Here is a 23,215-nt window from a genome sequence, read left to right as displayed (position 1 = left end):
CTAATTCCGATGTTGCAGAGCAATATAAAAACATAGAATGTAGTCGAAAACCACATAGATCATGCACCAAAAAAACCCCAAAAAAAACAATATAAAACTGTGACATCTCAGAGATGAGACCAAATGCATGTTGTAAAGTGTGGAGTTCTCTCTGGCCAAATGTGCTCTGTATAAGAATGACTGTAGAAACCACCATAAATAAAATGTAGTGCAACAGCTGGTTGACAGGACAGAGGGTAGCACTTTCACTGCAGAAGAGCAGGGAGATGGAAGCAGAGGAGGGACAGTAATTCTCTCTCTCTCGTATGTTGATCAGTGACCGCTCAACCTTCTCATCAATGCTTTGTAACCACACGGCATCCAAGGAGTGGTGCGCAACCCAAACTATATCAGCAGAAAATTCGAATGTGGCAGTGCTGCCCATCCTATTCTGGGAGGTGCAGAAACACAACAGCTGTGAAAAAGGAGCATTCCCAGGTGAATAAGAATAGGGTAGAATTCAAATAGAAGAGTCAAGGGTTATACAAACACAGGAAAGTTACTACTCCAACACTTTGATCTGTGATATGAAAGAAAATGTAAAAAAGAAAAAAAAGCGTCCAGACTCCAGCGGGGAAACTATGTGTAAAGTGACACTAGTGTAAAGCAAATAGTGTGAGAGGATTTTAAAGTGATGACAAGTATGCACATGCAGTGTGCATGAGTGTGAGATTGCAGAGAAAAAAATGTACAAAATCTGCTCATATTCATTGGTCATTTTCACCTCTCCATCTCTCCTTTCTCTACATTCCCTCCCTTGCTTCCCTTGCTCTTCTCCTGTCCCCATTTTCAGCATTTGTTCCACTCTGCATGCCTTACCCTTCTTGACTTTTCATCCCTTTTTATCTTTTTAATTTCCTTCTGTCTCCCACTCCGTCTGATCCCTGCCGTTTGTTTTCTTTTCTCATTTTCAGTCTGTCTGCCATGTGAGGAAACAGACTTTTAAACCTCCCCTCTGACTCCCATGATGACTTTTTTTATGGACACTTTTCCCGCCGAGCTTTAAACCAGCCTTATCATGTCAGTTCTACACACAGACACACATACACACACGTTTGTGCTTCTATTTTTGTGAGGACCCTCGTTGACATAATTCCCTAGGTCCTTAACCCAACCATAACTTAAACCCATTTCTACCCACGAACCTAAAACAGCCCTTTGAAGTACCGACCGGCTATAATGTCCACAAAACGACTGTGTAGCTAAAGTTTATCCACTCAACCATATAAAAGCGTACACACACACACACACACACACACGCACACACACGCACACACACGCACACACACACATACGCTCGCGCACTCCCAAACCACACCCAGCTCCTCCCCTCGAGCCCTCCCATGCGCGCTCACGACAGCCGGGCCCGAGAACGTGCGCTTCTAACTTTTTATTTTGGTGCTGCTAGTAAGACCTCCAGCTCCTGTTGTGTCACGTTTGCAGGTTGTTATCTTGCAATACTTTTTCAATATATTATCCCGTAACTTCACTTAGTCCCACAGTCACAACTGGAGCTCAACACAGCTTCCTTCTTGTTCCAAACCCGGTGAGTAGACTCAGTATTTTTAGTTTGCATATTGTTTGAATGCTACACGGAACTTTCTGTATGGGATTCATGTCCCATTCAAATCCAGTCTGGTTGTGAGGTGACTCTTTAATATAACAATAATACTTTTTTATTGACTTTTTATTGAAAGTGTTTTTGTGGTGATTTTATCTGTCCTAGTTTCCATATCATAAAAATATTGCCAAGATTTTAATTTTAATTAGTGCTGTGTCAGGACATTTGTATCTCTTTGAAAATGAGTACAAGTTTATTGTATTTGATAGTAATTTATCAAAGAGTAGTTTTCAGGAGCCTTTGCTGCCGTTCTTTCTCCTATGATTATTTTTTACACAGATCATAACTCAGCTTCTGGCTCTATGTTTGAGAAGCTGGAAATGAAAGGGGCGTTGTCAGTCACCAGTGTGTGTGCGTGTGTGTGTGTGTGTGTATGTGTGTATGTGTGTATGTGAGTTAAATTTATTTGTCTGAAAAGTCTGAAGGGAAGATAATTGGTCATTTTTTCCAGTGAACACAGGAAATGTGTCCATGTGTGTGTCTCATTGGGACTTAAAGTGTATCTGCTGTATTATTCATTAGTCACTTTGTAGCCTGTCTGTAAGCCTGCCAATATGGTAACACTAAATTCACATGATATTCCAATGGATTTTACTTTGTTAGTTTGATGTAATCTTTGCTCCCTGGTGTGTTTTTTTTTGTATTGTAGTTTTGAGTAATTTCATGGTAGGATTACATTAAATTGAACAGGATCAGATTATCGTTTAAAACCGTCCAGGTCCCATGAAGGAACATTCTTTGTACTATAACACTGAATACAACTGACTCAATCTTGAATTGTTGAATGAGTTGCATTTCAAGTTTTGTTGAGGCAGTTGATTATGGCTACAGTCTCCTTTCATAGGGTGCGCCCCCTTGTGGTTCAAAACAACAAGAACTTGTCCTGGTTTTTGACACTGGACTGCAGAGGTGGAGACAATGTATAAATTGTCTGATGATTACATGGAATCTGAGGGAGGATAAAGTCTGTGGAGAGCCACAGAAAAATTAAATGTTAGATGAAATGGGAAGGTCATGATATGAATCTACATCAATGTATTAGAAACTAATTTGCATCCCCCTGTGGACATGCACTTCTAAGCTGTTGGACAGAATGCATGGAAAAGGTCAGGGATGGATGAAAATATAATAGAACAAAGATGAAAGATGAAACCTGAATTTCCTATAGCAAATAGCAACATGCTTTAGGAAACTAGTGCTGAACATGAAAGTGTAATCATCTCCGACACATGTTGTTTTTGTGATGCTGGTGGTCTGAATCTACAGGAGAAACTGTATGTAAACCGGAAATGAAAAACCAAACATTCCATCAACTGTAAGTGTGAAAGGTCAAACAAATATTATATTTTATTCAAAATAACTGGTTATTAAATAATAACTGGAGAAAAAGGATGACTTTTGATGGAAACTGTTGCCCATTCAAATACTGTTGTTGCCATGACAGGAAGTAGTCTCTGGGGTGCAGTCGATGACGCATTAATGGTCCTAAGAAAGTAATTCACAGTAAAGGTGTTGTGTTTGTTGTAGCAAGAAGTAGCAAAGCTCCATAAGTATTTGGACGGTGCTGCATGTTTTGTTCTTTGCCTTCTTGGTACTGTTTTGATGTGATGTGACAGAAGGCCCGCGAGTGCCAGTGCTAATTCGAAGGTATGTTCAGTCATACCGCATGCAGCGGGAGGAGAGAGGTTTGTGATACTTGATAGGAGGGGGATTAGTCGTGGGGTTAGTGGGAAGTTTTAAAAGGTACTGACAGATGAAAACTATCAAGGAGCAAGTGTGAAGTGACTGAGGGTAGAATAGACAAAAGGAGGAGAATGGGGGGGGTGATAAACAGAGGAGGATGGAGATATGAGCGGAGTTCTACCTTATACTCCTCAATCAGGTGTTCCTCGACTTCTTTCTGCTTGTGGGAGTCATTACTGAGCGCTGTCACATTATTTCACAATGTGTGAAAATACATACACACACACACACACACACCTAAAAACAATGTTAGTACCCAACATGAAAGAATTTCAGTGTCAGCGGGAAGTATTTTAACCCAGCAGGAAAACAGGGGTGTGCATTTGTTTGTGTGCGTGTGTGTGTGTGCGTGTGTGTGTATTTGTCCATTTTCTAGGTCCATTTTCTTTTTTTATTCCTTGAGGAGGCATGTTGTACACACACACCCACATCCACATACACCGTATGCCTTTGCAACCATGTAGGCTTCATTGTTTAGAACAATGTCTGCTGTGTGGACTCTCCATTTTCTCTTGGTATTCAACAGAACTCAACATAGTTAAAATGTTTTATTTTTCAGCCTCAAGGCAGCCAGTGTTTTATAACTTTATATGAACAATGCAGATGGACTCATAGATTTATGGGAGTTATGAGTTAAAATATCTAGAAAATGTTGTGATGTTAGGCTTGTGTTGTCGGTAATAAAACATACGCATTAATTAAACTATTAAATCTGTTAGTAACAAAAGCGCTCTTGCCAGTTTGGGCTGAGAATGCATCATTTGTTTGGATTCTTAGTTCCACCTTCCACCGCCTTCCACTTCCACTTCCACTTCCACTTTTCTTCGATATAGTTGCTGTATTGCACTGTTGCTCCATGTTGTGTTTCCCCAGCTCCTGCCCGTCATAACATGCTAAATATTAGCATCTTAACATGCAGACTGAAGAATATAGCTACAATAAAGTCAAGGTCAAGTCATAAGCACACAGAGTACAGCAGGGTCTCAGAGCTCAGACTAAAGAAATGAAAAAGACAGAAAGCAGAGCTGAAGCTGTCAAGACTAAGATGTTGTAAAAAGTACTGTTGTAAGTATTATTACTGTAACAACAGTTCTGTCTCAGTTTTTGGGCTTGAACCTCCAATGAGTTAGCGTAAGCTTCGTCCCATAATGAGATAGACTAGCCTCAAAGACACAAACACTGCTGAGTGTTCGCAATTTACTGTTTGCGTCCATGCACCAAATTCAGTCTGAAGAGGCCTCTTTTCTTGTCTGCGTGTGAAGGAGTCTTGGAAATGCGACAGCCATGTTGCCCGTTGTGATGAGCAATATATGGGGGAAGAAATGTGGCCCGTCCTCCGGTGATACCTCTCGGGCCTAACTGTAAATGTTTTGCTTTGCTCATAGTAACAATGTGCAAATAGCAAAGTTATCTCAGCATCTTTGATTCAGTTTTGCTTCCTGCCTCTCAACTGCTGGTTAGCTTGTGTCTGAGTGTAGGCAGACAGTTACTGTCTATAAAAATGTAAAGAATTATAGCTGTCTCATTGGGAAATCTGGTTATATTTATAATTCTGTATTTGCTCCATGACCACTTGGATAACTGCTCATATATGCCAAAAACCAAACTGTGTGTGCGAATCTGTGTACGCTTGTGCTTGTGTATATCTGTTGAATGTTTTGTGTGCTCTTCCTAAACAAAGCTTTGTTTGGTCACTATGGCTTCGCTCCAGGGAAGATGTGCCTTTTGTGTGTTCTCTAAAAATAAACTGTAGCTCGGCAATTGTTGTTGTGTACACACACATTTGCAAACACCGCAAGTTACCACAAATAAAGGCAATTTAGATACTATAAGGCCATGGCTGGGAAAACAAAAAGTGAAAATGAGCATGAGGCTTCATTCTTGACCATGGACTTAACTCAGCTCCTAACTCAAGGTGTGCTTGCTAGCTTTTTCAATCTGACCTCACGGGCATCATCAGTTGATGATGTTTGTTTAGTTTTATGGATATAGCTAAGTGTCAACAGTTGACATATCGAAAAACTAATGGGACAGATTGGACAGATTTATGAGCTGTTATGCAAACTGTAGCTTTTATTACCATGACTTCTATCAAAATGCAGCTCTCAATGCTGAGTATCCCCATACAGTGAATCCCAACAAGTATTCCAAATTGAAGGTTTTGATGAGAGGAAATTTTGCATTTCAGTCTCAACTGTACGACCTCATAAGGGGCCAGACGGCACCACTGGAAGCCTTCTTGCCTTTTCCCCTCAGTTTTTCCATGGTCAAAGAGAGAGAGAGAGACAGACAGAGATACAGAGAAAGAGAGAGTGGGACAGTGAGAGAGATGGGGGAGTGAGATTCGGAGGCCCAGTTAAGTCTGTGGCTTTGTGTTTTATGAAAAGAGTAAAAAAAGGACGTTAAAAGTCAGCATTTTCCATCAGGCAAGGGAATCAGTCAGCACACACACACATGCATACACTTGCACTCTTGCACCGAGTCCCCCAGCCTCCTATTATAAGGCTGAGTGGAGAGGAGGAATGGCAGCATTTGTGCCTGTTTGTCAGTGTGTGTGTGTGTGTGTGTGTGTGTGTGTGTGTGTGTGTGTGTGTGTGTGTGCGTGTGTGTGATTCAGGCGAGGTGGATGGAGTCTGACAGAATTTGTCAGCCTACCTTTGTACACTTGTTAGTGTTCCTTTTTTGTATTTGTATCCACTCAGTGTCAGAGTTTCCAAAAGTCAAACATAAAGGAAAACTGTGAAATCAAGTACAAGGAAAACAGGATAATATGCTTACAGCATTGACATGGCATGTGCTGTACTGCTGGATGAAAAGAACGGCATCAGTTTTGGTATCTTTCCCTTTTGCTACTAAAGTAGAAACTTTCCATAGTCACTGTTCTGTGTTGAGTGGGTTCATAAACCTAAAACCCCTGAAACCGGATATAAACCCACTTTGTATAGCTCGAAAAACATTTGCTTACAGTGAAAATAAGACGTTGCAAAAACCTACTTCTTTAGAGTTTCTGTATTTCACCTTTTCCCTCTCTATTTACCTATGCCTAGATTGGCCTTTTTTTGGCTAGATATCAGCGCATGGGTTTTCAGCATGACATCAGTGATGAATGGTGGATACAGGATTTTGACTAATTTGATTTATGAAGACTTTTGTCCACTTTGCTGAATGACACACCGCAGCTGAGGGAAATACCCCTCAGTGTGTGCTTCTGTCAATCATGACAGATAAGGCATGAAGATCTGTGAAATATCAATGTTATGCATACCAGAGTAGCAGGGCTAATGTATACAGCATGCATGTGGATATGTGCGTGTGTGTGTGTGTGTGTGTGTGTGTGTGTGTGCCTGCAGCTGTTGCATGGTGTCACAGGTGGGTATCAGTGTTTTCACACTTTACTATCAGCGTTGAGTGAAACCTCTGCAAAGCAACACCATTCCCAAGGATCCCTGGGGAATATGGAGCTCTGCATTTAGGTTAATGTGTGTGTGTTTGTTTGTCAGTTTGTTGAAAGGGGTCGTGTGTTGAATGACAGAGAAAGAGAGAGAGAGAGCGATAAATGGAAAATGGTGAGATTCGCAATGGATTAATGCTTGGTTTATTGAACTTAGACATATTAATGGACATATACAAAGACATTTTTGTCACTTAAAAGAGGGACATGATAAATAACAGCAATAAGTATAATAAACAATTAAGCATAGCTGCAGTTTTTGTCTAATTACAGTTGGGTAGTACATCCTATCTTTTTATTGCTTCTAAAGTGATAAATCTTTTACAACACAAACACACACAAAATGGCATGCATGCATATCATTTACACAAACAGTAAACAGTCGTCTGCTGTCTACATTGTTTGAATTAACTTTAGTCCTCTGAACTGTGTCTGAGAGTCTCTCATTTTATGTGAGCTACTTGGCAGGCTATATATTTGCGGTTTTGCGTACTCTGTATGTATGTGTGTGTACATCAGAGTATGTGTGTGTGTGTGTGTTCTTTTACACTCATGTTTTTGTTTTTCTCTCTTCCCTCCATTTCCCTCCAATGGGGTTCCCTTCTTTCACTCCTCCTCTCTTCACTGAGGCGAGAAAGCAGCTGCAGCCGGAATCAGATCCAGCTGTGTATGTGTGTGTTTGTGTGTACCTGTATAGCAGATTATTTGCTGTGCCAAAGAATATTCCCGCAGGTCAGATTAGACTCAAATACCAAAGAGATGCATTGTCCTGGATGTAGTGAATTAAATTGTTTTTCTTTGGTTTGATTTGTCTGTCTATCCAACTCTCGCTGCTTCATTTTCTCTCCTCTCTCTCCCTCTCTCTCTCTCTCTCTCTCTCCACTTTCATCGTTATACAAGGTCAAACCTGAAGTCTGATTGGCCACCTGAGAGACACAGTAATTATAATTTGTTATAATTGGCAGAATTTCTGGGAACTTAGCTTGAGTCCTGAAGCTGCAAAAGCTCTTACAACGTAGAGTGGCTGCATATTCTGTATTGCTTTTGCAGATATCATAGAAAACCCAACAGTGAGGTTTGCATGGTAGTTTAAGATGCTGTATACAACTTGCTGAAGTACTAAACTACCATATACAAACCAAATAGTATGTTGTCTTTTGTGAACATGTTTTTGCTATATCAAATGCAGCCTTACATCAGTTTCAGATCCTCTTGCCCCATTCATGATTTTTTGGTCAAGGCTCAGGTGCAGGTTAAAGTGTGTGTTGCCAGGTCATTGTTTAATTCAGCTCCATCCTCAGAGCATTATGATTGGGAACATTTGGCTTGAAAAACTGCTACTGTTTACATTTCTGTCCGAACCCTAAAACCCATATCTAATGAGTCAAAGTATGTAGCTTTCTTTTGATGTTTCCCCACTTTCATTTTACTATTTACCCCCATGTTCCCCCTTCCCCCAACTCAGACAGGGAGGGCCTATCCTCTGGCACACCCCACAGCCACATGCTCACACACAAAAACTGTGGCCTGCTTCCTGTCGGCGGGGAGAGGCTGTTTTTACTGTGACTCCATTTTGGCAGAGAGGGCTAATTCCTCTGCTGTCTGGCTCTGTGTATGTACTGTATGTGTGAGTGCCTGCACTCACATGTGCTTTTTAACATGCTTGTGTCTCTGCTTCATTAGCTTCAAAAGCGTTGGTGGGAGTTTAGTGTGTTTTCGTGCACATGTGTAATTTTATATTCCCACGGGATAGTTAGGCTGAGTTTGACGTGTACAGTGTACACAGTGGGGCAGACTGCAAGTATGGTAGTATCAGAGATGTAGTCTGGGCTGTGCCGTCACATTAAGTTGTAAAACAGCCTTTAAAACTGTGTCGTAAAAGTGTTTGGTTGGAAATAAAATGATAGATTCAGAGTCCTGTCTTGTGTGATTATTTATAGCAGTATGAATGTTAAGCAGAATGATGCTGACAAAGCATTTTACATGCTGAGCAAAAATCTTTCCCAGATAAACACACACATGGCTTCCTGGATGTTTTTGCCATTTTTAATGGAATTTTCCCTTCGAAACAGTTCATAGTAGAATATATGAAGAAAAAAGCAGCACACAAAGTAGAAGAAGGGGACATTCCTACAAAAAGGGTTAGGAAGCAGAAAATTACACAAACAAAATTCAGGTGTCAACAGATGATCATCTCTGAAGTGGAGGCCTGCATCTTTGTTATGACTGTCAACAGTGTTTTCTGAAGCCATACACCTCTGGGCATTTAGTTTTTAGTTTAGTTTGCTTTCTTACCAAGAATTAGTTTGTGTCATTATGCTACAAATGTCAAGGTGGCTAAGGGATAAGCTGGTGTTTGACACCACACCTGTCTTAGATGTCTACTCTCGGACATTTGGACATTTTCACACTGTGAAAACATTATGGGTTCATGTACAGTATGTAAACCTTAAAAAATTGTAGCCATGATGAAGGTCAAGAATGTATGATAAAATTTCTTGTTGTGAATGTCATGCTGCATCATTTTAGTATCTCAATGCACCGGCAGTACTGGTATCACTGGATGACACTGATTGCTAACGCAGCTATGCTATTGTATTTAGTTTCATCCTAGGACTGAAGAGAGCACAGCTGTAGACAGTTGACCCGCTGTTACTATCAGCAAGTCCTAGTCAGGATTAAGGCCTTCAATCACTGCAGAGTAAATGCCACACTCCCACATACTGTAACTGTGCATATACTCACACACACTCACAGTTTGGCACATGTGTATTGACACAACTTTGTCTCAGTGGCATTTGCTGTAATTTTAGGGACTTGGAGGCCAAGAATATTTCTCTGGCTGTTTCATTAACCCTGCATTTTTCATGGTTGTTTGCATATGAACTCTCCTTGGATTACCTTCACCTAAGACTTATCTAAACATACTGTACACAACATACAGTGTGTGTATATGTATATGTGTAAATATGTATATATGTGTGTGTGTGTGTGTGTGTATATATATATATATATATATATATATATATGTATATAGTATACAGCAGGGGTCTCAAACTCAACTTAGATGGGGGCCGCTGGAAGTAGAGTCTGGGTGAGGCTGGGCCGCAAGTATTCAAAAAAAAAAAAGTACAACAGATCAAATCTTCTCAATCTTTATTATTAACAGTTCTTCACGTTTCAACCAAGTTTCAACCGTCGCTAATTCGCGCTGGACATTATGGTGCGTTCAAGTTGTGCTCGGAAGTCGGACTTTCTGAGCTCCGAGTTGGACATTTCAACTGGAAGTCTGAAATCCGAGTCGTTCCAATTTACAAGTTCCATGGTATACAGTATATGTTTATTATTCTTATCTGACACTTGTAAGGTAAATAAAAACATGCACAAATTCTAAATTGCAAATTTGTAAAATGGAACAGTGACTTTTTCTGTAGTATCATTTACATAAAGTGATTGCTGAAAGTGATTTTGATAAATATGAATATTCTTTCTGCAGTGTCTCATGAGTTGTGGGTCTCATGAGTCACATATAGTAAGTAGGACATCTGCAATAGTTGTACCTGCATGCTTAATATAACGTGACGGCAAACAAGGCATTCAGCTTGTGTCAGCATTGCTTGTGTGTATTATTAAAGTGTTACATGTATGTTGCTTCCAACAGACTCCTTTCATGTGAGAGACTTTGATCCACCCCTGACTATCAACCTGCAAACCACCCTGTCTGCTAACCAGCATAAACACATAGAAACTGTCAGTGAGCAGGACCACCACCCACCAAAAGCTGAAACTTACATTCCACACAATCAGCCAGTGAGAGATACGTGCATCCGCTGAAGCAGCCTGCGAGACATCTAACTGGCCTGACCAACGGGCAACAAGCAGCAGACAAGTTAGCCAAACAGACGGGCAGCCATGTTGATCATCTTAGCCTTCATTGTCCTCTTCCATCTGGCTACAGCCATCCTGCTCTTTGTTGCAACTATTCACAATGTGAGTATAAAGCAAGAATGCACATACATCTGCATGGCAGCATTGGGCATTTTCATTATTTTTACTATCTCTTGTCCCTCCCTGTTGTAGGCGTGGTGGGTGGTGTCACCACCTGGACGTGACGTGATCTACACTGACCTGTGGTACTCCTGTAACGTCACATGCTTCCCTGTGGAGAACAGCCATACCGCTGATGCAGGTAAGACAGCTCTATTAAGCGTATGTGTGTGTGTGTAAGTTTGTGTTTCTGCATGTAACGCATCTTGTCCGCTTTCTCCTCAGCCTACCTGCAGGCGGTCCAGGCCACTATGATCCTCGCCTCCATTTTATGTTGCGTCAGCTTCTTCGTCTTCATCCTACAGCTCTTCAGGATCAAACAGGGAGAGAGATTCGTTTTCACCGCTGTTATCCAACTGTTGGCCTGTGAGTGACACACACACACACACACACACACACACACACATTAAACTTTTCAATGCAGCTTTTGTCATTGTATTTAAAGTTTAAATTATTATTGAGTTGTTGTTTCTGTTATGCTATGGAACATGGTGTAAATGAATGATAAACCTTGCCGTGTCCAAATTGTGGCAAGATTTATGTCCACACATTTCTGAGGCTAGATGAGAATGTGAGCTGAACTTTTGAACGTAAAAAAAAACAGACATCTGATCTTAATGTATCTGAGATCTGAGCATCCAAGCAACCATGTGGCTTGGTATGATATGTCCCAAAATGAATGAATGAATTTAACTGAAGTGTACTCCATTCAAGTGTTGTCACATTTGCACATTCTTAGCCATTAACTGTTTTGAGTCTAATCCCAGGTTAAATCTGATCCTTAACATTCCTCATAATGATGGAAAGAAAGCTGAGCATTTAGTCTTTTATTTAACAGATAACAGATTTCACCTTCAAATGAATGTGATTTTCTTACCTTTGGACAGAGCAAGGTTATCTGTTTCCCCTCGTTTCTAATCTTTGTGTTCAGCTAAACTGACTGGAGCCTCATTTTTAACAGGAAGTTTTGACAGTGATATTGATCTTGTCATCAAACTCTCTGTAAGAAAGCAAACTGGCTGCAGGAGATATAACAGAACATTCAGACTTTGAATGATCGTCAGCTACTGAGCGTAATTTCCTTCCTCCTCCTCCTCTCTCCTTCTCCCAGCTCTATGTGTGATGATCGCAGCGTCCATTTACACGGCTCAGAAAAACAGCTTTCATGTGCCAAGTCTTCAGGAAGGCTCCTACGGCTCTTCTTATGTCCTGGCCTGGATCTGCTTCCCCATGACTCTCATCAGCGGCCTCATGTACCTGGTGCTCAGGAAGCGCAAATAGATGTGACAGGCTTGATGCAAAAACTCACAAATATGCAAATGTATAAATAGGAACACTTGGACAAAAATGCATAAAGACATACACTTTTCCTCAACAAACATACCTACGCACATGCTCTTTCTAACCCTTAGGTTTTATAATACCATTGGAGATCAGGAAATATCCCAGAAATGTCAAATCCATTTAACTTAAAGTCTTGTGTTCAGAGCCAGACACACTTTGTCCACCTTACAAACTCAAAACCCCAAATAATCACACACCCTTCTCCCTCCTGATGGTACATTGTTCTCACCAAATGTGGTAAGGATGCGTTAGGACTCCCCAGACTGCCAGTGTGTTCATTATGGGCTATATATTTGTTCCAAACAAGTGCCTCAGAAACATGGCTGACAGACCCACTGTCTATGTTTTTCCTTTTTTCATGCATGACAGTAACTAAAATATTTTTCTGTAAACATTTAAGGCGAGAATTACACCATGATTCACATTTGATTTGCAATGCCTGGTTTGAAAGGTGTCAGGTGACTTTTGCCAGCTAGATACACAGCGCTTAATAGGTTCATTTGCATAAAGCTGAGAACATGCATTCCATGCAAATGCGCTCATTCACTTATTGCTCTGCATAGAACATACACGACATGGCCAGCTGAGACTCTGGTGGTCCAGCTGTGATTGCATTTGGTGAGAACATACTCTGACTATCCTCTTCCCTCTTTTCCCCCCAGCCAACACATTGATTTATCTCTTGTCTCATTGTGTACCGGTTCCCCTCCCACACCATTCATAGGAACTTGTGTAAAATATCTAATCACAAAGGATAAAGGTTGAAGAAGAAAAGTGGGGAGGTTTGCCTCACTGGGACACAGCCCCTGGACTTTCCAAAGGGTCCATTCGTTTTTTGTGAAGCTTTAGTCAACAGAATTTATTTTGTACATATTTGCTGTGTATGTATAGTTCAGGTAATTGCCAAAAACTTATTTCTAAGACTGAACTACAGTGGGGTCCAAAAGTGTGAGACCACATCTCAAACTTTTGGACCCCACTGTACGAGAAAAACAGAGAATCTTATGTTAACCATAGTATATAGGAAGTGTAGTGAAGCAGTAGGTGAGGTATAATATGTAGGATTTTAACCTGTTGTTTGTATTCTTATGTTACTGACTCGTATTTTATTGGTGAAAAAGGAACCAATGATGTGCTGTGATATTTGGGATTTAAAATGACAAAACAGAAACATGCAAACTTGAAGTAAGAATGAACATTTCTTTGTTATTATTGTGCCTTTTTTGTTCACAGCTTCACTGAAAAAAGACAAACACTATTTATTGTTTAAAACCACTGTTGTTTATTTTAGCATGTGACTGAGTGTGTATGAAATAATTCAGTCTTCCCTCTCTGGCCAAGCTACTGTTTATTTGGTCCATTACTCATACATCTCCATCACCCATATAGACGTATTACATTTAATGTCAATAAATTCATTACTGTGTTGTACATGCCACCAATTCCCAGAATTACTTGTGGCCACAGCATTCATATAGATAATGTTTGATTCCACATTAGACCTGCATAAACTGGTTTTACTTTCTTTTTTCTCGGTGTTGGTTTTGGGGTGACACAGTTAAGGGAGACCAGCGGGGTATTAATATGGTAGCTGCTAGGACCTGAAACAAAGGAAACAAGCACTGGGTTGTTAAGTGATAGAAATGTGTCCATGTTGGACAGACTTTGGACCACAGAGCCTGGTAACATACCAGCTCATCAAAAATGAAGATTCAGGGAAGGGAAATGAAGAATTTGCTCTGCTATCTCAAGATGATACTTGATTGAGATTGTGATGTTTGTTGTTCTTGTTTGTTGTTTTTGTGAAGTTGTTATCTTAAAAGTGTTTCACTAAATAATAAGCCTCCTGTTTGCATGAAGTTTTTGTCCTTCAGCGAGTCCCTTTAACTTGAGATGAAAAGTAAGTTGTTGAAGTTCCATAGGCTGGAGAAGGAGATGTTTTTTTTTTTTTTTTTGTGAAATACAGTTTATTATAGATTATGTAAAATTTGGATTCATTTGACATTGATCAAAAACATTCTATATTATGAATAAACCAAGAACTTGAACATAAATTCTGTGCATTCTCTGTTGCAGATATTCAACAGAAATCACAGCTATCTGTCTTAAGAGTTGACTTATTAGAGCTACTCTTGATTTAGAGTTGGAAATGTTTTGTTATTGTTGTGCTTATTTTCCTGTAGTGTGTTTTATGTCAATGCAGATGAACTGTATCTTAGTCAATGTTGATCTATACAAATAACCAGATGGCCATACTGACAAATAATTATACAGCTTGTTGAAGCCAAAATTGTATTTATGGGGATTTTTTAAAAACATTTTTTGCAGTTAAAATATTTCAAATGCTTTCAAATGAAGTATTAATTACACATTGGTTGAGAATCTCATGTTGTTTTACAGTGGAGACATGTTGAAAGTTTGCTTTAGGGCATAGGATTCATCCAAAAGTTTTTTGTGAGATCTGACACAGGCTTATATGTCATGGCAAACGGGAGTGTTTCTGCTTGTTACAGACTCCTTTGCTTTTACTCTTTTAGGCAAATTCAATTACAGCATGCTATTTATTTTGGCCTCTGTTGCAGCATCAGTGGCAGCTTCTACAATCTGTACGAAATGACTGTCTTCATGTCTTCCAACTGAAATGTTTGTCTGCTATTGACACCCAGTGGACTGACAGAAAACTACACCATGTGTAGCTGTTATTTTTATAGCTTCAGGCTACAGAATAGACTCCTGCAAGCTCCTGCCGATCACTCCTGCAAAGAATGAGCAGTTTCTGCTTGGTGAATCCTGCTGCTCTAATCTCAGAACCACAGATTGGGCAAACTACCAGCAGATTCAGGAACAAAGACTCATCTCCCCTGCAAAATATTTATTGGTGCTTATTTTTCTTGCCGTGTTCCCCACCCATCAGATGTAGATCTCAATAAATGTATTTTACAATGAATAAAATTTCTTTGTTTGTGCCAAATTTGTCACTGAGTCAGGTATCCATCTATAGTCATTATACACTGGTGTGCCTGCTTACTCTCTTCTCCTTACCTCCACTTTTCTCCAGAAAAGATCATCATATCTCACCGTCTTAATGCCAAAATATCATATCACATAAAACATTTTGAACTTTCATACACTCAAATAATCCAGCACAGGAAACAGTCTAGCTCACATTCATATGAATTACACTCTTTGTAATGAGACCTAGTAACTGCAGCCTCGTGGTATCATTGATTCTGAGACAAAAATGATACTGTGAGGATACAGTATTACTGCTATTAATTAGACATAAAACGTGAGCACTATTTGTGCAAAACATTACATTTTTATTTAATTTACCTTTATGGAAATTGGGCTTTTATTCTGAAGGAATTTAGCCTAAAGTATTAATGGTGTAAAATAGGCGGAAGTGGAACGGACACACCACCAGAATGCAACTTCCTGCCAAAACAAGCAAAGGCTCCCTGTTGATTGTTGAGGTATTTGCATTATAAATGATACTTTGATTTCACTTTAACCATCTCTCTTATGATAGCTGCCTCTCTTCTTCGTTAACGTTAATTATCTTATTTGTTAGTTATTTCCTAGCCAATTATAAAAGCTCCAGCTAAAAGTTAGCTAGTCCCTTTAGCAGTTAGCTCATATGCTGGCTAGCTTTTTGCTTTACCGAAACAAACTTTGCCACTGATGGTCTTGATTTTTGTTTTCGTGTTCACAAGCCCGTGTGCGCAACATTATATTATCTAGTAATATCTGAGAGAACATATTAAATTGGCTATAGTGTAGACTGCAAAGAAAACATTGTTTATTATTGTCTGATGATTGGGACAGTAAAGCTTTTAAGTTGCTCTTTATCTGTTATAATTGTACCTTTTTCTGTTTTCTGTGTTTATGTTGATATGGAGGTTTGAAAATAAGTTGAAGACTTTGTCACAGCACCGACAAAGGCCCGCAAAGAAGCAACATAGATAACAGAGGTAAGACTAATAACCAATATAGCAACATATCGAGACTCAAGAACCGTGTGGCGTCATTGATTCTGTTACATCATTGCGTCACAATAGCTTTTTGTGTGGTTAAATTAATAATTCCCTTCTTCCGTCACTTTAATTCTGAACTATTACATTTTCTAGCCTCTGACAAGTATATAACTGATGTTTTAATATTGCTATTGGTACAAAAAGCTAAAACTTAAAACTGTTTGTCACTCATTCCTGTTAAACTAAAAAAACAACTTCCAACTGCAGTAAATACATTTCAAATTTATGTTATTTTCTGTCCATTTCAGAGGTTGCTTACCTTGTCTGTTACACAGATATCTGTATAGTAGGGGACTGTCATACAATATATCATTATGTGGAATGACATTGTTGTAATGTGTTACATTGTAATAAGATTATATTGGATATTAGGTTTACCCAGTCCAGAGTCAAGTAATAGGAGTGAGACCAAATTAACAAAGGCTGTTGTTGTTGCCAGGTTTCATGACAACTTCAGGTTGTTGCTGACAGCATCGGCCGCCTCCCTCACCTTGTACATTCTCTGATGATCCCCCCACCCTACAAAACCATCTGCATGCAGCTTCTGTTTTGACAGTGTACTTCAGGGTTTGTGAAAAATGGCAGGGTGTCAAGATGAAACTGAAGGTCGCAGAGGCTTTAGAACACCAGCTCAAGACAGAGTAAACGATTCCACCAGACCCAAGAAACGCAAACCTTTGCCTCAAAAGGTAACATGCAGCTCAAGGGTGAGAGCTCGAGTGAACATTGGAATGGCATTTAATAGGTGGCGTGCACTGAAAGAAGTAAAAGGATTGAAATCTGATGCAGAAGTTGCCTTGAGTCTTCTGGATGTGTGAGTTAACCTCGTGCAGCTGCATAATTGCAGAACAGCTTCATAAATGCTTCTAGCTTGCCAAATGTGTTTGTAGCTTTGTCAGACTGACTTGCAGCTCGACTAATAATATAATCTGTACACATACACACACACACAGATATTTTGTTTGTCTAGCTTCAGCATGCCCTGCTGCTAATTTTGTTGCTAGCTGGGCCAGTCAAGCAAATGATTTTCGATTTGCACAAACGATGGATGTGAGAGGATGGATAGAATAAATCTCCTTCTATGTTTCGTCATCCCTGTTTAGTTTTTTTTTTTTTTTTTTTTTTTTGGGGGAGGAAAAAAGTGCCTGGTTACCCAAATTGATTTTTATGCTGTCTACACCTGGGGAAGGTGAAGATGGAGTAAGTTGGGGCTGGAGTCGACCAAGGACAATGAATAGAAATAGAATTGTTTTGCTGTCTGGTTAATCCTGCCCTTACATTGTTCTGCAATGTAAAAATGAACCTAGAGGCTATTGATGCAGCTGTTTGGCTTAATTATTATGCACTTTGCGGGGCAGCTGTGGCTGAGGAGGAGCGGGTCGTCCTCTAATTAGAAGGTCGGTGGTTTGATCCTCGGCTCCTCCAGGCTGCATGTCAAGTGTCCTTGGGCAAGATACTGAACCCCACATTGCCCCTGATGGCTGTTCCATCGGTGTATGACTGTGCGTATATGAGTGTCATAGTCCTGGAGTAAAACGATGGATGCTTCAGTTGTAATATTAAAATGTTAATCTCTTATTTTGCCACATATAATAGATGTAAGTGTCTTTAAAGAGTTATGGTGGAGCGGCAAACTACCAATTGGATACCTGGTGAATCTTGACATTCTGTCTTTGCGTTTGTTTGTCTGTATGCATTTTGCATGAAGAATGAAGAGATTGCCCTCCATGTCAACTTCATCTGGAGCCAGTGATAAAAAGATAAAATTCTCCCAGTCTGAAGTAAGAGAAAACACGGCAAACTGAGATTGTCAAATGTACTCTTTTTCTGTGCATGGTTACATTTGCAAATGCATATACATCTGAAGTGAATGAAAGAAGCACTACCATGTACGTGTGCCCACAGGTGCAGACACTGATCAAGCAGGAGGTTCGCAGTGCAGTGAAGAAGAATGAAATCAGGCTCGAGGGTTTGATAGAAACTATTGAAAAGCTGGATAATGGATTTGACTATGAAAGCTCAATCCAAAAACTGGAGGTCGGTGGAAGTGGTGGTTCACATTTTTACCTCTTTGTTTTGGTAATGTGACTTACTCACCACTTTTCTTTGTTTGTTCATTTTGTTCCTTTCCTTCTTCTTTGATCTTACTTCATTTTTTTCCTCTTTTAATTTTCTCCAGTCCATTTTAAAATAAGTCTCTTGCCTTTTTTCTTATTTCTCTGCCTAGATCCTTCCTAAACTTTGACAGCTACAGGCAAATCCTGTCTTCATCTGTCAAGCTTCACCCATTGTTCATGTGTCTTTCTGTTTTTTTTTTCTTCATTTGATTATATCCACCTGGATCTCATATTCACCCATATCTCAATGTTTTTGGTTATGTTGACATTTCTTATCTAGTAAAACCAAAAGACCCAAATATGAATGTATTGTGTGTATGTTTCAAAGCCAAAGTGGTGCTAAAAAATACCTCAGACCCAACAAATCTTTACAGAATGCTCCTCTCTCCCTCAGGCTCGAATCAACACGGTCTCGAAGAGAGCAGAAGCAGCTCTTGCCTACATGACAAAGACACAGAAAAAGGTTTGATGCAGACAGACAGATGTATTGTGTATGGACTGACATGCATGTTCAGTAACAAAGCCATAATATACCCATGCAGTTAAACTTTTAAGTAATGATATAATTTCTTAATATAATGATCTGGTTTAATTTGAGATGTAAACACTGCCCACACACAGAGCACAGATTCACACACTCTAAATGTTTACCTTTCAGAGTCCACATCCGTCACTTGCTAACGACATAAGCAGGTATGTAGAACCAGACTGGTAATATTACTCCTCTGTGAGAATTATGAAAGCCCTTGATGTCAAATTGTACTTTGCATTTCTTTGGATTTTATCAATTTTGAGACGGTGTGATTTGTTGTCCAACTCTGCAGGACAGAGTCTGAGGGTGAAACGATGGAAACCATGTCAAAGAGTAAGATTCTAGCAGCCATCTGCGCACCAGTGAATATTTGCCATTTGTTGAACGTGTATAAATTCAATCCAATTTTACTTTTTAGTCAACAAAAACAGCATGGATTGCATGGACAAGAAGGGAGAGCTCTTTCAAATGATGGTACATATCTAGTTTTTGATTCTTAAAATGAGTAAAATAATGTTGAAATGTAATGTAAATATGGAAATGTATTAAATTATTAATAATTAAGTTGAATTTATTCTTGCTTTATCCAGCAAAGAACAATTTTCACATAGGCCAGTGTTAATTGTAATTTGGACAATAATTATTTAGCTTGAGTTGGGACTTTGAGATCAAGAATTCTACAATATACATAGAGGAAAGGATTAAAGTCAAAATCGGTAATTAATATAGTGAATTACATTGTTTTCAATAACTTAAAAACAGTGTGAAAATGGAGGTTTTAGTTGATTGGTCCTTTCTGTGCAGGAAACCACAAAAAAGTCACTAAAGAGGATGCGTGCAGATAATGACGGTAAGATGATTTCATACAGGCTCAAGCCTTAAATAAATAGCTTCCTTCAATGTTATTTCTCCATGCAGTGGGAAAAACTGACACGATGAGCTATTATAACAACTCAAATTCAATAATATGAGTCAGTTAGTACATAAATAACTACATCCTTTTTTCCCCACTGTCTCCTGTCTCTTCTTCTGCTACTTGTGATTGTACATAATCCGTGTTAAGCTTTGACGGCTGCCATAGCAGATTTAAAAGAGAAGTCATCTCCAGTTCTCACTCCTTATGGTGCCTCAGAGAGCAAGGTAGGATGCGTCATCATTAGATATATTAATTTCAAAACATACCACGCATAAATATGTTATGTGTAACTAATGACAAGCTACTCAAGCAAGTGAAAAAATCATTTACTTTACATAAAATCTTACATCACATTTGTTTTCAGTTTGTTTTTCATTGTTTGTGACTATTTTTTTTGTCTTGCCTTTATTTGCTCCTCTTTCTTTATGGTATGTGTAATTCAGGGACATGTCACAGACGATGAGCAGCATAAAGAAAACAATATTGAGGAGTGCAAGGATGTGAAAGTAGAATGTCTCTCTCCTGGTGATCGTAACATTCCCAAGCACACAGTCTCAGAGCAGGTAATAGACCAACTCACGGTAACCCACATTAGTAATTTGCTTGACTGTTTGCTCACATTACCTCCACTCCTGCCCTCTTTTCTTACAACAAGGACAAGCTCTTGCATCCGCCTCTTCCTTCCACTACATTCCCCTCCGTCCTGAACTCGGAAGCGGCCTTGTATAACATCCCCCAGAGACCAGAAGTACATCTGGCCCTCATCCGGGAGCCTGCTGGCCTCTCTGTGCTCTGGAAAGTAGAGGAGGAAGACCCCTCTGCCCCGCCCATGGATAGTTACAGGTGAGAAGCAGCACAGGGAAAGTGATAGTGTGTTTTAAAAGGCAGGTTGCTGCCCATTCAATTTCCCACAGCCAGTGTATCATCATGCAGTCCAAACTGCCTCTCTGATACACTCAGACTTTATGTAAAGACAAGGGAAAAAAAAGAAATAAATCGAATCAGTATCATATCGGCCATGGTACAATACATCAAACATCAGTGTACAGTCACAACAGAGTGCAATTGCATACTAATATCGAACAAAGAGTGTACATTAACTTTATAGAGAAAGGAAAGGATGCAGGGTCAGGATGTGTGTGTGTGTGTGTGAACAATTCTGGGTGCTATCAAAACTGTCTAACCGCCAAGAGGAAGCAGCTGCGTGTTCAAGGACAAGCTACTCCTTAGTTTGTACCAGACAGTACTGAGATAAGGAGCATACATGTGAGGACAGATTCATGTCCAGGGTTGTACAAAGCCAGGTCATACAAAGTTCAAACCCCGGTCATACAAAGCGCAGAATATGATTTTTCTATTACATCGTGGATCAAAAGTATTGCCAATAATCTTTCTGTTGATTGACTAATTGATGAGCTGACCGTTTTATCTCTAGAGGAGTTACATGGTTTGAGATGGCAACATTATCAAGACTACAGATGCTATCGCTGTCTAATACAAGCATTGTGGCAGACAATGATAACATCTGGCAGCCTGGTGCCCGAATTTTACAGTTTATTTTTCAAAACAGAACTTTGTTAAAAATTAAGCATCATAACATAGTTAGTATTTATGTTGTTGATGGGAATTGGATTAATATTTTCCCAAAATCACTCTGTCTGAGACAAACATCCACTCCTAACTAAGTTTATCACAGGAATTCTACCTTTTCACACATCTGTCAGGAGAATATTGTACTGTTTATGTCATCATATGGCCACCCGATGGAAGCAGAGTTCAGCCAGTTTGTCGCTACAGCTGTCCTTTTTTATGTGTTCTTTTTCTCTCTCTCCCCGCTGCTGTAGCATCTACATGACTACGGAAAAGGGTAAGGGTAGCGGCGTCTTCCCAAATTGGAATATTCTTGGTGAAGTGAAGGCCATCAAGCTGCCCATGTGTGTGATGATCACAAAGTACAAGCCCGGGCACAAGGTATGTGTCGCAGTGGTTGGCAAAGACGTTTTTGGCCGGTATGGGCCCTATAGTAAAGTTGTTACTGCAGCCATACCTCACTAATTGGGAGGAGGATATTGGGAGAGACGATACAACTACTAACCTCAAGTGGGATTTACTCATTCTTAACACTCATGTTTGTACTTTTTCAGTGTCTATTTGTAATTACAACATTATTTTCAAATGCCCAAGGTTGGTAACATGGAGAATGATGTTTATTATTTTGTTGCAGTGTCACATAGACACAATTAAAAAAATTTTGAAGCAAAATAAAACAGAATGGAGTTGCACTCTATGTAAATAGGACATTTACTGCTTCTGCCATGCCCTCCAGCAGTGATTTCAGTTCCAATGGAAGCTGTGTTTAAGGCTCTTTGTTTGATGGAGAAGAGTTTTAATTTTTTTTAGTTTTAATAATTGGTAATGGCATTGTTTAAGTAAGCAGTAGTTGGTTAAGCCATAAGGAAACAGTTCAACATCATTTGAAAAGTTTGTATAATTTAAGTTGTATAGTATAATATGGAGTTTTTTAATGAGCGAATAAAGTTGTTTAAATGTATTTTCTGTATGTTTTTTCTTCTATTTTTGTCATTTACAGAGTAAGAATCTCAAATGTTGGATGTTACAGCTTCATGAAATTTGAAAAGTTTCTTGAATAATTTGGTTTATTTGGCTGTTGGTCAAAATAAAGCCACGTACACAACTAACCTCAAAGATCTCATGGAGGATAATGTACACTTATATATGTCTTTATATACAATTTGAAGTGTGTCCCAGACAAAGATTTCAATAACTTCCATAGATGCCCTTTGACTAATGGCAACCTGACAGTCATATACATGTAGTTATGTCAGTGTGACACCATATTCACATTATGTTTGTTAAACATTTCAGCACTCACACCAGACGTGAAGCCTGTTTTTGTGTTGAAATGTGACTCTAGTCAGATGCCGTCTTAAAACTGATGCTTTGTGATTTGTGAACTTAAACTGCAGCAACTACTGTATGTGAAGACGGAACTGCCTTTTAATTAGCACATTGATCTTCCCACAAGCCGCCAATAGAGGGAGGTGTCGCCTCCGTGCTGGGTCTGGCTTTACTCCTTCTCCAGTTCAATACAGTTAAGGCTGATGAAGCACAGCTGGATTCCTCCAGGTAACACCATGGCCTTTTTTCTCTGTCGTTGCCCTCAAGCCAAACTTAAATTTTTTTTTTGTTGCTCCTCTTGTGCTAAGAATTTAAGATAAGTAAAGAAATTAGGATTGTGCTCTTGCTGCTCCAGATGTTTCCTTTTCCTGCACGATAGACCTTTCTCGCCAACTGGCAGCTGTATTCTCTTCGAGCTCTTCCTCAGGGATCTGGCACCACAGGGGCAGACT

At 39.5% G+C, this 23,215-nt stretch overlaps 2 protein-coding genes across 4 annotated transcripts; both read left to right on the top strand.

Moving 5' to 3' along the window:
- Nucleotides 1-1,420: 1,420 nt before the first annotated feature.
- On the top strand, nucleotides 1,421-15,197 carry emp2 (epithelial membrane protein 2). The gene is made up of 5 exons (XM_056402095.1): nucleotides 1,421-1,585; nucleotides 10,516-10,844; nucleotides 10,935-11,043; nucleotides 11,127-11,267; nucleotides 12,013-15,197. Exons 2-5 carry the CDS (start codon nucleotides 10,767-10,769, stop codon nucleotides 12,180-12,182), a joined length of 498 nt encoding a protein of 165 aa, XP_056258070.1. The 5' UTR covers nucleotides 1,421-1,585; nucleotides 10,516-10,766; the 3' UTR covers nucleotides 12,183-15,197.
- Nucleotides 15,198-15,618: 421 nt separating this feature from the next.
- On the top strand, nucleotides 15,619-22,395 carry atf7ip2 (activating transcription factor 7 interacting protein 2). 3 transcript variants are annotated; one of them, XM_056402416.1, is made up of 14 exons: nucleotides 15,619-15,718; nucleotides 16,145-16,216; nucleotides 16,719-17,093; nucleotides 17,988-18,060; nucleotides 18,185-18,316; nucleotides 18,791-18,859; nucleotides 19,055-19,089; nucleotides 19,221-19,261; nucleotides 19,347-19,402; nucleotides 19,733-19,778; nucleotides 19,992-20,068; nucleotides 20,288-20,407; nucleotides 20,500-20,687; nucleotides 21,689-22,395. In XM_056402416.1, the coding sequence occupies exons 3-14, from the start codon at nucleotides 16,858-16,860 to the stop codon at nucleotides 21,897-21,899; spliced, it is 1,284 nt and encodes a 427-aa protein (XP_056258391.1). In that variant the 5' UTR covers nucleotides 15,619-15,718; nucleotides 16,145-16,216; nucleotides 16,719-16,857; the 3' UTR covers nucleotides 21,900-22,395. The 3 variants fall into 3 exon arrangements, with proteins under 3 accessions (XP_056258391.1, XP_056258392.1, XP_056258393.1); XM_056402417.1 differs by having other exon boundaries at nucleotides 15,620-15,718; nucleotides 16,719-16,968; XM_056402418.1 differs by lacking the exon at nucleotides 16,719-17,093 and having other exon boundaries at nucleotides 15,620-15,718.
- The last annotated feature ends 820 nt before the right edge of the window (nucleotides 22,396-23,215 follow it).

This window comes from Seriola aureovittata, chromosome 17, assembly GCF_021018895.1.
Source record: "Seriola aureovittata isolate HTS-2021-v1 ecotype China chromosome 17, ASM2101889v1, whole genome shotgun sequence".
Lineage (NCBI taxonomy): Eukaryota > Metazoa > Chordata > Actinopteri > Carangiformes > Carangidae > Seriola > Seriola aureovittata.
The sequence above is the reverse complement of the archived record's forward strand: the minus strand, read 5'-3'. Positions and strand labels throughout refer to the sequence as shown.

Excerpts from the sequence above, each read along its gene's own strand:
- emp2 (XM_056402095.1), top strand. The coding sequence starts at position 10,767 with ATGTTGATCATCTTAGCCTTCATTGTCCTCTTCCATCTGGCTACAGCC. Across the intron at positions 10,845-10,934 it reads TTGTTGCAACTATTCACAAT|GCGTGGTGGGTGGTGTCACC; the intron begins GTGAGTATAAAG and ends TCCCTGTTGTAG. Across the intron at positions 11,044-11,126 it reads CAGCCATACCGCTGATGCAG|CCTACCTGCAGGCGGTCCAG; the intron begins GTAAGACAGCTC and ends CTTTCTCCTCAG.
- atf7ip2 (XM_056402416.1), top strand. The coding sequence starts at position 16,858 with ATGGCAGGGTGTCAAGATGAAACTGAAGGTCGCAGAGGCTTTAGAACA. Across the intron at positions 18,860-19,054 it reads TGACAAAGACACAGAAAAAG|AGTCCACATCCGTCACTTGC; the intron begins GTTTGATGCAGA and ends TTTACCTTTCAG. Across the intron at positions 19,779-19,991 it reads GATGCGTGCAGATAATGACG|CTTTGACGGCTGCCATAGCA; the intron begins GTAAGATGATTT and ends ATCCGTGTTAAG.